The sequence below is a fragment of the Stegastes partitus genome, unplaced genomic scaffold (assembly GCF_000690725.1).
Source record: "Stegastes partitus isolate 25-593 unplaced genomic scaffold, Stegastes_partitus-1.0.2 Scaffold4, whole genome shotgun sequence".
In the NCBI taxonomy this organism is placed as follows: domain Eukaryota; kingdom Metazoa; phylum Chordata; class Actinopteri; family Pomacentridae; genus Stegastes; species Stegastes partitus.
The window spans coordinates 1,117,352-1,130,376 of NW_007577735.1; the positions used below are offsets into that span (position 1 = coordinate 1,117,352).

The 13,025-nt window shown below is 41.2% G+C and overlaps 1 protein-coding gene across 1 annotated transcript in view; it reads right to left on the reverse strand.

The window, feature by feature from the left end:
- Positions 1-5,257: 5,257 nt before the first annotated feature.
- The window catches only part of camta1a (calmodulin binding transcription activator 1a), a 282,405-nt gene continuing 274,637 nt past the window's right edge, over positions 5,258-13,025 (reverse strand). Inside the window, exons 13-25 of the mRNA XM_008278556.1 lie at positions 12,993-13,025; positions 12,610-12,806; positions 12,423-12,501; positions 11,951-12,299; positions 11,354-11,829; positions 10,401-10,579; positions 9,544-9,787; positions 8,611-8,682; positions 8,489-8,509; positions 8,172-8,371; positions 7,766-7,840; positions 7,353-7,383; positions 5,258-5,290 (exon numbers count right to left, since the gene is read on the reverse strand). The exon at positions 12,993-13,025 is cut by the window's right edge and continues 1 nt beyond it. Of these exons, the coding sequence (XP_008276778.1) occupies positions 5,258-5,290; positions 7,353-7,383; positions 7,766-7,840; positions 8,172-8,371; positions 8,489-8,509; positions 8,611-8,682; positions 9,544-9,787; positions 10,401-10,579; positions 11,354-11,829; positions 11,951-12,299; positions 12,423-12,501; positions 12,610-12,806; positions 12,993-13,025 (1,989 nt within the window). The remainder of the gene's footprint in view (positions 5,291-7,352; positions 7,384-7,765; positions 7,841-8,171; positions 8,372-8,488; positions 8,510-8,610; positions 8,683-9,543; positions 9,788-10,400; positions 10,580-11,353; positions 11,830-11,950; positions 12,300-12,422; positions 12,502-12,609; positions 12,807-12,992) is intronic.

Consider the following 13,025-nt stretch of genomic DNA (forward strand, 5'->3'; position numbering starts at 1 on the left):
AAAACATCTTCCATATTTTAAGGGCAATTCAAAACGTTTTGCATGGCTTCAGCAGCTGAAATCTCTTTTTTTTTTTTAAACATATCCATCGAGTCAGTGACGCTTGTACATGCACAATTACAAAAATAAAACTTACAAACAAGAGAAGGGAAGAAAAAGGAGGAAAGCAAAACACATTAGGAGAACCGAGAGGAGATGAAACTTTTAAGGGTAGGGGCTGGGAACGGAGGAAAAATTGGGTCACATAACAGGGAAAGACAGAGAGAAAGACAGCTATAGAGGAGAGGAAAATAGATCTAACACTAGTTCACATGCAAAGTGTCGAGGACCCGTAACTTTCTATCAAAGCAGGGCCTTTTTTTTCTTCTCAGTTTGGAATTGATGAAAACGTGCAGTTCGGTAAAGGGTGCCATATAATTGCTGTCCATAAACTACTGAATGCTTGTCTTGCAATACTGGCATTTGCATAAGAGTAAGTCGACTACAAGTGTCCAATCATTTTAAACTTTGCTAGGTCTATAGGTCTCCACAAAATAGTTCTTTATTGCTCTGTGTCAACAAGTGGAATATACTGTAAAACTGTTTCTGTTCTGTTGTCCTGATGTGCCTACCTTTCCCTGGTTTGGGTGCTTCGGAAAAGGAAGAGGAGGAAAGGCAGATTCTCAGGTCAATTCACAGAACCCTTTTGATAATACTGTATGCTAATAAAGAGTGCCTATCAGCTAACCTGTCATCCCATTCACAAATGGCAGTAAAAACAAGATTTGCAGGTGAACTTTTCATACAACTACACTCTTAATCTTAAATACCCTCTACACTTTGTCACTTAGAGAAATTAAAGGCCTAAAGAACTGGCCAGAATTATACAATGATTTAACAGGTTTCTATGAAAGAACGTCAAATCATTTTTATCTTAATGAGCTATATATAAACAGACTGTTTTCCAGGGCTCCACTAGTGTCTGTAATGTTCAACGTTACTGAGAGGAAATGGATTATACTGTATATTTATTCCTTTTTAAAGATTTCTGGTCAAGATTTTTTTTGCTTTTTTTTACTACAAAGAAGTGATGAAAGGTTTTCCATATTTCAATTTAAGCTTCTTCTGCTGTGAATCACATGTCCTGCTCTGTTTCCTCCTCCCCGTTTTGGCACCCTGAGTAAAATACAGAAGGGAGGTGAACCAGTCCCTCAGTCTGGAAAAGAGCAGTGCTGCCTTCACCACTCAGTGTACAAGTGAAACTGACAACTTGACATGTCTGCATGTGTGCTGTGCGATGTCTTGTGCGTGTGTTTGTGTGTACCGTGTGTCACTTCGTTCGTTTGCTGTATATACCGTCACAATGTCTCCAACCTTGTCCATTTGTCCTATTTGAAGTTGGGAGTACACTGATTGAATCTAAATGAATAATAATAAAAAAATAAAGAAAAATAAAGAAAAATTCTAAAAAGTTAGAACTTGCTCTAAAAAACAATCCTGTCCTCATGCTTTGCCATGAAAACGTCAGCGGCTACTGAGTATTGATCATTGGCTCAATTTGTGGGTCTGCCCTCCGGTCACACGCCCTCTGTCTTTCTGAGTTCTGTGACACGTCAAACCGATGTTCATTGTTTTACAGAACAGTAAGTCTTTTAACAAGTCTATCTGGCTACCGATTCTAGGAAAATAAGCATGCTTTAGGTGCAGTTCTGTCACCCAGTTAACTAGTTTACCCATGCAAGCATAATAAATCCTTCTCCTTTTTTGCCACAACATTTTGCATTGGCTATGCATTCTAACCACAGACTAGAGGATGAATGCAAGGCAACAAATCCCAGTAGTGGCATTTCTAAATGTGACTTTTTTTTGTTTTTGTTTTTTCTTTTTGTTTAACAAGCTGTTCCAGTAGAAAATGGAAAAGAAGGCAGAAAAATAAAGCTAGCATGTCGACAAGCTGGAGTGCTGCACTGATACTGGTGTGTATAGGGAATATCATTGTGGCTTTGGTGAGTGTAATGGTATAAATAGTGGTGATCATGTGGAGGATACAGCACTGTCTGTGGGTGACCATGATCTCTCACATTTCCTCTACCTCAGGTACATTATATGCATTCTGAAACTGGATTGGTGTAATCAGGATATGAATAGGCACTTTCTACATAAACACTCTGGAAATAAAGTTTACATATCAGGTGAGTGGAAAACAACGATAACAACAAACAAACAAAAAAACAAACAAAAAAACCCCAGCAACCAGTAAATCAAGGAAATCAATCTAAAAAATACACATTTAGCCTAATAAATATAAAATAAACAAACAAACAAACGAAAAAAATGACAACACTCGAATAAACAAAACTCAAGTTTTCCAGTGGCACTTGGCTGAATAATCACATATCATTACTTGGATACGGAATACACTTTCTGGTAGGAATATATTATAGGAATTAGACAGCAGCCAACAGGCACCTCTAAACCAGCAGCTCATGTGTTATTCTCTCTCAGATATTTCCTACAGCCCGATCAAAACTTCTATCTTACATTACTATGTTATATATTATCCAATGTACAAGATACATCTGTATGCGTCATAATTATAAATGGCACTAGTGCACTCTTTTACACATTAGTTAGTACAGTCATTTTGGCTCATTGACCCTACATTGAGGTGAACTTTTAGTGCTGTCCTTCTGTATAGAATTGTTTGAGGTTTTTTTTTAGCACCTTTAACTGTTGGAACGGTTCATTTTTGCAAATGTGTTTTCAGCTGCTTGGCAAAGAAATGCAGTCATGTACAGAATGCTACACAATTTTCAACTGAACATGTTTTTTCTTTTTGACATAGAATAAAAGGTCTATTTAGACTGTGGCAGCCTTGATCAAGGACTTTTCCTTATTCATACATACTGTATAGAGATAATAATATCCCCCATTAACTTCAGGGATCAACCCAGAATCCATAAGCCAAAGCTTGGTGCGAGACACTGCACGTTTAAAGAGGTGAATTCCCTCTTTTTTCCGTGACAGAGAGTAATAACATGGATTGCTTTATAGGGACACCGTGGGCAAGGCTGCCATTTACAATCTTTACAATCAGACAAGATACCTCAGTAATCAAATCACATTCCATTTGCAATGACAACAAAAATGAAACTCAACTTTGATGTGGTGTATTCAGTGATGGACAAATGCTCCAGTTATCTGCGGGTATGGTGGAGACATGATAGACTTAAATGCTTTCTGCTTAAATAAGACTCCCTCTGCAAACTGTGTACCTTCGTGTTTTTGCAATCCTCGGCCAGTTGTGACGTTATGGTCTTCAGTGCTCATGTGTATTTCACTGTATGATTATCTGTTCTGCAAAAAATTAACTTAATTCTCTTCTTAAGCTATATAGCATTCACATACCTTGGCACCATTGGCAAAAGGTTCTTGGTAGCCCAAAACAAACAAATAATATTAAGTAAAAAACAAAAAATTAAACATAACCGTACTTGTTTTAAGATAATTTTGAAGACTTCTCCTAACACTAAATACAGTATTTTTTACTTTTTCATATTGCAATAATATCATGCTTTAGCAAAATGTTCTTCTTAAGAACAATCAAAATAAAATAAAATACTCTAATAGTGAAATAGTTTTAATTTTACAGAGCATAGCCACTACTGCTTTTGTTGTTTTTTTTTCCCTTTTGACTCTGTTCATACTTTTCATGCACATAGCTCATTTTTATCCCAGGTATTTACACTATATACAAACAATACAACCATACTTCTTAGGCATTCAAACAAAACTATACAAATATTCAGTTTTTGTCTCGTACCTGTTTTTGACCCATTTTTAATGAATAAAATAATATATTTCTAAAATACAATCCCCTTTGGGTACATGTTTTTTCCTACGTACTTTCAGCCTTCTTTATATACAGAAATCGCTCAATTGTCAAAAATATGGATTTGTCAAACCCCTATTTTGGGACAAGCTTAGGGACCCCTCAAAGAATCTCTAAGACGTCAAGGCAATGTATGTGATCTTCCCCTCAAAGGCCTTCACAGGCTCTGAAGTTCATTTAAAAAGAACAGTAATAACCTGCATGACCATAACCATTACAACACAAAATAGGCAAGTTCTTTTCTCTTGTTAGGTTTCAGAGGAGCAATCAATTGAACAAGGCAAACTGAAATAAAATAAAAAAGAAACAGGACAATACAGGGATAGCTTCATTACTGGAATGATAGAACTAATGGAGGAGAATATGAATATGAGAACCACTTACGTGGAAACAAAAAGAAAATCAGAGGATAGGCTGAAAGACTAGACCATAAGCACACAAGCAAAGACTTTTCTTGCCAAGAAGTCATGCATTTTTTTTCTTGGTAGGATTTAACAACATATAGCCTGAAGATACAGATCACCTATACATTGGACATGATGGAGGAAATACATTGGACAGTATGGAACAAATTCAAGTAATAAAGTGACAATATATACGATAAAGCATAGTTGTTTTTTTTTAAGAAATGTTAAAACAGAAATATTTTATCCCCTATCTGCTTCTGCATGGTTTAACCCCGACTACATTCATTTGTAGCTCCACCCGTGTGGGTAGACTGGTGGGGTAGAGCACAGTGGGACAGCAGGAAAATTGTTGAGTTAAGCTGAATATCGTCTAATCTACAGCAGTGGATAGAAGTGGCCGTGTGGGTTATCAATATATTTGGTTAAAAAAAATCCTTCTTCAAATGAATTGATTGGTCACTTAAAAAATTATGAAATACAATTAGAGCCCCGAGTGTTGCTGCACGGTGTCTCTGTCCTCTGAGATCTTCTGCAGCAGCCTCAATTTACGTCTCTTCGGGTCCTCACATGTGACAGACCGCCTCGGACATGTCCTGTGTTTGCTTCCTTCACTGTCCAAAACCTCTTCATATCCAAAAAAGACAAAGCAATCCATGAAAAAGTGCAAAAAATGCCATGAAGCAAATGTTCTGCACCCCCCACCCCTACCCTTTTAGTTTATAATCCTGTAGAAGTTGCCACTCTCCAAAGAAAATCAAGTCAGTGGAAAGAATAGATGTGTGGAAAAAAGAAATGCTGTTGTACATGTAGTCGAACCAGTAACACTGCAGCAGTAATAATAATTGCAGTGCTTGCATTGATGTTTTTTTTTTTTTCCTCTCTCTGTTTCTCTTGTAAAATGTCTCGGGTACAAACAAAAAAGAAAAAAGAGGAGTCAGGAGAGTGATGTCACATCGCAAGGGGGCTCTTCTGAGGGGTCTCATGTTCCTTGGCCCTTTTCAATTCTTTCACCCTGGAACACAAGAGAGAGACAAGTGTCCATGAATGCAACATCCATGACTTGAATATCAAGCTCTTCAAGACACACATACGGGCCTGACAGTATCACACTGCTCAGCCAGAGCTACCAGACAAATATCAAGTCGGCCCAAGATCATCAGGAACTACAGCTGGTCTGTGAAAGGAAATATTGGTCAGGATTGAATTGAACTTTGGAATAAACAAAGGGAGATAATTATGGCACAATTACAGAATCATTACTATATAAAAGTATTACATTAGGAATAAAATATGCTTCTGGGACAAAATAAATACAGGCACATATTATAATAACTACAATTACTCTACATTAATGTACTGACATTTGGCTACCTGAAACACATTTTTTTTTTTGTTTTTTCCCCCCCAAAATGCAACATTTGACACTAAAGTTGGACAACTGCACAGAGGAATTATCTTTCTACAATTAAAATACTATTTATTCAGTGAAACCATAAATCATTGTACTGGGTGTTATGGTAAAGGTAGAAATTATTTCTTTAGTTTTGCGCACACACAGGTACAGACTTAAAAGAAATTCTGAATTTGTGGGGAAAAAAAAGCAATTTTAAATATTCACAAATAGACTGACTGGTGGTTCATAAGAGAGAACCACCAGGAAACGGTGTGGATTCATAGAACAGACATGTGTCCGGAGTATGTGAGCAAAAACCAGTCAGCTTTACCCTAAAAACTAATTTTAACACATCAACCACCACCATCTGATGGATCTGGTTATTTCGGCAACATTTACGTATTGAGAGACGGCGTAGATGCACGGTGAGTGCACACACAGACCGTTGGTGTGTGCTGCATCTTCTCATGCTGAGCTGGTGTACTCCCTGCAGGTATGAATCCATTAAAAGCTCTGTGTTGTAGTCCCAGTGGGTGGAGGAAACTACTGTTTGTTTTTTTTCCGCTGTGACCTACATGCTATCACAGCTTCCTAACCTATATCACAGTATAGCAGACAAGCATGCCATAGGTAGCGGTAACATCAACAACCTCACCTGCTCTAAAAGCATGATAACCTATTTTAGGACAGTATACAGCTAATATGAAAAGAGTAAAAACATGAATCCGAATGTCACAACAAAGCAACAACAAGAGGGTTACATGAAGGGTGATTTTATTTTTCTCGTTCAGGTGTATTTATTTTTGTTTTTAGTAAAGTGCTTATTTAGTTATGTTTTGATCAACCAGTGGGCAGAACAGGTTTAACAAGTTGACACAGTTTTAGCAAATGGAAATTTGAGGGGTTAAGTCCCCCCTCGCAGTCTGTCGAGTGGCTAGAAACAGAGCACACAGCCAGCCAGACAGACAGACAACTACTTGAGAAACAGCAGGCCCATAGCATGCCTGAAGGTAGAAGAGCAAGGCCCATAGTTGTCACCACTTTGACATGCAGCAGAATAAAACATGGCTGAGAAAAAGCCTCCCGTTCTCTCAAACTGGCTATCTGCATAACCACACAAAAGCTGAAAGAAAAAGGGGGGGGAAAAAAGGAAGAAAAAAAAACAAGAACAAAAAAGTAATTTCCAAGAGAGAAAGACAGAGATAAAGAGAATCAGAGAAGTGCCTGTTAAGTGTTGCTGTGATATTGTCATTCATAAGCATTTTGTTAGTTTGAGATAGGTTCTGCTCTAAATCTGAGCTTCTCAGTCCACCTGTGGCTCCAGTCGGCAGCCTTCATGCAAGCAGGCATCAAGCAACAGTGATGGAGAATGAGGAAGGGTGGGTGGGGTGGTGGGAGAGAGAGAGAGAGAGAGAGAGAGAGAGAGAGAGNGAGAGAGAGAGAGAGAGAGAGAGAGAGAGAGAGAGCGAGAAGGAGAAAATGAGAGTGAGGAGAGGAGAAGAGAGGAGAGGAGGGAGAGAATGCTAAGGCTTGAGACCTCAGGAGGAGATAATTGTATTATTAAAGAGTGAGAGTGAGACGTAAGAGGGAGTAAAGGAGAAAGAGGCATCCAGAGTAAACAGGTAGAGGGAGAGAAAAAGAGAGAGAGAGGCACGAACTGAGTTGCTGAGGCTGCACTCACCCGCTTGAACAGTCTATGGTCCATCAAGGGGCTTGGCATAAACAGCAAAACAATACCAGACAGCTATTAGCACACAGTAGGCACTGTGAGGGAGGGGGCAAGGACAGGTGGGGGGGCCAAATACAGTGAGGGGGAGGGAGGTGGAGCTTAGGTGTTGGGGACATTTCTAACCACCCATTTTTATTTTATTTTATTTTTTTTAATTTCAACAAAAATAAATCAAACACATCACACAGAATGAAAAAATAGTTGAAAGATGGACAAAATTCTAAAACTAGTGATAGTTTCTACTGTGTCTCACTGGTTAACTCAATTATTATCGAATATAGTGAGTCTAGCCTACATAAACTTGTATGTGTATGCATGTATAAATGAGTCTGTTAGTATGAGTGTGAGTCTGTGTCGGAGCCTACCTGTGGCGGCAGCGTCGTAAGAACCTCATAATCTTCCTGGCAGCCTGATCCTGCCTCTTTGTAAGCAGACTACCTCTGTAAAACACCACATAGACAACAGTGTCTTATTATCCTGCAACCAACTGCTTCTGGAGTTTTTGTCTTTCAATGAAGATGTGAGAGGTTGCTTTGCAAAACACAATATAATTAATAGAGTGAAAATGGCTATTCATTGTCTTTCTGTAAATGTGTTGCTCATAAACTACTTTGCTCATCTATTATCCTTCAGTCCTTCAGTCAAGTCCAGCAATTTAACTGCTGCACATCGTTTTGTAGTGCGAAGTGTGACAAAGCACGCTCTTCAGTGACCTACTGATTAGTATTTTCAAGTGTTTTGCCTTCATTCAGTATGTGGCTGAGTGTCTACCTCAGTTTGTGCTGCACCAAGGCAGCAGCAGCCCCACGATGGTGGGGCTTCAGCCTGCCAAACTCCTTGTAGCTGCGGTAGTATTGCTGAATGAGCACGGCAGCCCTCTTGCTCTGCTGGAACTTCTTCTGTTCGTGGTAGCTGCGGAATTTACTCTGGATAAGGATGGCGGCCTGCGTCATCTTCTTATAAAGTGCATACTGCCGACGAGAACAGAGCAATGTGTCACGCTGTGCTGTGTGTGAACACTTCAGTTGAACAGAAGAACGCGATCAACAAATCGATCAATTCAGCCGTTGTTAGTGAAAATGTTTTACCTTCAAGGCTATCCATGTTAGCTTGTGAACGGAAAAAGGAAAAGATTATGAAACGTACTACGATGCAGCCTCGGATGTAGATTTGACCCTGCCTGAACACTTCAGTGCACTGGGATGCCTACCTGTTTGTATTTCTTGTAACAACGTTGTATAACAGCAGCAGCTACTTCTTGTTGCTCTCGGAGCGGCCGCCCCTGTTGGAGAGTAGAGTGGGATAGGTCAGAGGTCACAGTAGAACCTGATTTTTGCCGCAGAGGATATTAGTGGCTGTGTCTCCTTGAGGTCTCCTGGTGGCTAGCATGTGAATGCCACCATGGCATAAGTCCACTCCTGGTGGACCGGTCCTCCCTGAGAGAATTGGGGAGGAGGAGGTAAGCTGATGTGCGACAGAGAACCAAACCTCTGTATCAGCTGGCAGATGGACACAACAGTGAACAGGTTGTCATATTAAAACTCATTAAAAGTAACTGAGGGGTGGGTAGGGAATTGAGGAATGGGATCGGGCATGGGGAAAGGACTGGTGTGTGGAGAGTTATTTAAAAACAGGCAGTAGCAGGCTCAATACCGCTAACTGAGAAAGAAAGAGAGAGACAGAGGCACAGACAGAGTAAGAGAACGTTAGCTTAATTGTGTCTAATTGCAGCAGGGATACAGGGGACAGTGCAGTCGTTCCTCTAAGCAAGGCCATGCTCTGCTCAAGCCACCTTTCCCATGCTGAAACCACAGGGACATATTTGTATAGTTTTCATTTATGTTGTATTGTGTGTATGACCAGAGGGACAGAGAATGAGACAAAGATAGAGATAGAAAAATGAGATTAAGATTATCCTTGATTAAAAACAGCACAGAAGATGTTAACAAACCACATCACAATCCTAAACTCTACTGCAAAAAATCTGAGCTCTACAGCCTGAAACCATATAAAAGTGGGCTCTTTAACATCTCCTCTGAAGCCAAAAACAAATCCATCTAATAATACCGGTCTTAAGCCTGCAGCCCTGTGGGTGTGGGCTACAGTTCACACAGCTTATGGCACCTGAGCACCAAGCCTGTACCTTGTACTTGCGGAAGGCAGTTTGGACTAGGCGGGCGGCCTCATACAGCTCTCTCTGCTCTGGATCTGACAGAGTCAGCTGGGCCAGGTCTCGCTCCACCTTGCTGTTGGAGGCATTGATGAACTCACTCCAGTCAGCTGGGGAAGGGAGCGTTGACCTTTCCAGGGGCCCCTCTCTCAGTGGAGACGCCCCAGGGCTCAAGCTGGGGTTGGATGAAGGGGTCAGGGGTTCATTATACAGAGACCTGAGGAGAGAAAATGACATAAGTCCAGTTGGCTGCTGCAGGTAGTCATTATCTAAAATGACAGCTTAAGTAAATGTAGGAATATAATTCTTAACTAAAAGAAAATCTTTAGTTCTTACACGTTTTTAAGCCAAAGTTACATAGATATATAAAGCATTCTAAGAAGTGATAATAGAAAATTGTATTTATTTATTTTTTGAGTTTACTTCTGCAGACCTTGCTAAAAATAGTAGCAGGTACGAATTCTACTTTTCAGGAATAACACCATCACAGACAATTAGCTGACTTCAGCCACTGCACTTTTTAAATAAAACTCTTGTCTTACACTTTTGGTTAATCCATCATCCAGCATCATGTTTAAAGCAGTTACATCAAACCCCAACAGTAAGTTACTCTCAAATGCATGTGTGTTTAAATGCATTCTTGCAAAGCAATGTTCTTTTTGTGCTCTCCATCCATTTGATCCCATCAAAGTATTGCTCTTTTTGGACAATATCAGAGAATAACAAAGTATAGAAAACGTTAAAATACCTATGCAGTAAGGAAGACATGCTGAACAAACACCTATAAAAAGGCTATGCAATATGCACATCTGCCCCATGCTGCCTCTTACCGTAGATGTATGATGCTTGGCAGCTGTTCTACATCTCCCAGGTAGTTGGCCAGCCAGTTCATGGTGTTGCTGACCCCTGATGTGTCTAAGGGCACAGAGTCCGACGGGGTGAAGTTCTCCCTTTTGATTCTCTCTGGCGTTGCTTCAATTATGTGCTCTGCCAGAGTCATCATATTTACCTGCGTTGTTGAGACAAACAAAGGTCACTGAGGGGAGGATTCACCTTGTACATTTTTATTACTATATACAGTTTGAGAGACTGCCTATTTTGGTGTCTGCACATGGTCTAATCCTTCAGGTTTAACTGTTTGGCCCTGTGACAAAAATGTTGGCTTTAATGGCATTGGAGAGGGGTAATAATCACGACAGTGATATTGCTGGAGGCTAAAATTCTTAATCCAGCACTTCATCTGGTGGAGAAGTCTGATACGGATGCTTGGAAGAAACCCTTGGCTATTGAAGTGGATCAATAGAGAGAGTTTATTATGCGGTGATGGTCATCGACAGAGTGCCAGGTTGGGCTGGTGTACAGTGCCAACCCAATGCAAGAGGCTGACATAAAAGAGGTGGCTTGGTACTGTAATATCCAATTTGAATCTTATTTTGTCATGCTGTCCTTACTGATGGCTGTGCAGCTCTAATGGATGCCAGTGGTGCCAATAATAAATCCATACCACATTCTCCTTCTGATAGTGCGGTAAATGCAATTCTACACATTTTCTCTCTTTCATTAACTCTAATAATGTATGCTTGAAGTGGGAAAGACACTTTAAAATGGACACTTTTTGCCGAATGTTTTATTCGTCAAGTGCATGCATCATGTAGTTGTTTCTGCAGCCGAGATACAGTGTCTTATAGCAACATCAATTGGCCAAAATTAATTCTTTGGCATCAATGGTGCCAGGTTGTACATATTTTGCGGACTGAGTACACTGTTATTCTTTCCTTCTCACCTGTAGGTCATCCATCTGTGTGAGACAGTCCTGGTTCTCCAGATCCTCTCGATATGACAGCAATTCTGAATCTGCCATCTCTCTGTCTGCCATTACCAGCATGCCTAGCTGTTCCCGCTGACGTAACCGGTTGACCAGTTTCTCCTTCCCCAGGCTGCTGCTTCCACTGATCCCCAGTGCCTTCCTCCCCAAATTGCTGCTGGAGAAGCCCTCTCTGGAGGTCCACCGGACTGTTCCGGTACTGCCTCCTGTAGACAGGCCTTTGTCTGAGCTCAGGCCTTCTGAGGATAGGCTCTTAGTGCTTGAGGATAGCTTGTGGAGCTGCTGCTGCTCCAGGCTCAGAGGGACAGACATGGCCTTGTCAGGCCGAGTCTGAAACAGTTCTGGGTTGGGTTTATGTTTTTTAGCTAGTGGAAGGTCTCTTTGGCCCTCACTGCTGTAGTAGTTGGAGGGCTCTGACCTGGGCCTTCTCAAGTCTGCAAAAACAAACACATAACAATTTGTTTTTATAATACACGAGCAAAGATTGTGGTTGTCATGAACTATCAGAATGTACAGATCTCTTCCAGACAGTGACTTTTCTTCCCCTGCACTGACCTGGATTGAGGCTGGTGGTGCTGGATGTGGTTGTGGTGGTGACAGGACCTCCTTTCTTGCCACTGGGTGCTACTACACTGTCGTTTGCCCAGCTGACCATCCAGCTGTCTGTGGTGGGTGCGTCAGGGGCCGGGGAAAAAGACATGCGAGTTGTGGGTGGTAGAGGGGCTGGTGTCTGCTGCTCTTCCCTCTGAAGCTGCTCCAGACATTCTGCCAATTTGGTATGACCACGAGACCGGGCAATTGAAAGGGGTAAGCGGCCCAGAGAATCTGGGATAGCGAGGGCACGTCTGTCCCATTTATACAGGACCACTGCTGCCTCCAGGTGACCAAGCGCACATGCCCACATCTGAATGGAAAACAAACACACAAGGCCAAATCAGCAAAGTAAAAATTAAGCTAATCCATCACACAAACTAAGATTTATTTTGTTATTGCTCACACTGTCTCATGTTAGCTTCAGCTCTCTTACCAGAGGCGTGCAGGAGAAGTGATCCACATTGAGAGGGTCCACTTCTAATTCCAAATCAATGCTATCTGCATGCTTGGTACTGGGTGGAAGAGAGAAAACAATAAGCATCTTACTTCTATCCAGTGCGGTGTACACCAATTACAAACCAGAACACCATTATAGAGTATGTAGAGAATTTCCTTCTCACCGCCACTTGATGAGTGTCTGAATGAGGGTGGCGTAGCCTTGGCCAGCAGCCAGGTGAAGGAGTGTCATGCCTCTGAAGGTCTTGGAGTGGATTAAATGTTTGGACTTGGCCCAGCAAGCTCTGCTCATCATCTTCTCACAGACCACCACGACACGACTCTCGAAGGAGCTGCTGGCCTGCGTCTGGCCAGATACACACTCACGTACACAAAAGAGTAAATCGTTATTGGCTGCCTGTTTATCAAGAACAAAAGAGTCACTCAGTTCTGTTATATAGAGTTATACAATGCATTTCTCAATCAATAACAAGCCTCCTGTGTCCTGTCACATGTGCATTGATTGGCCTCAAGTACAACATATGAGCAGCATGATGTGGCTTTTTACCTGTGACTGACTGTTGTTGCCTCCCCCTCCACC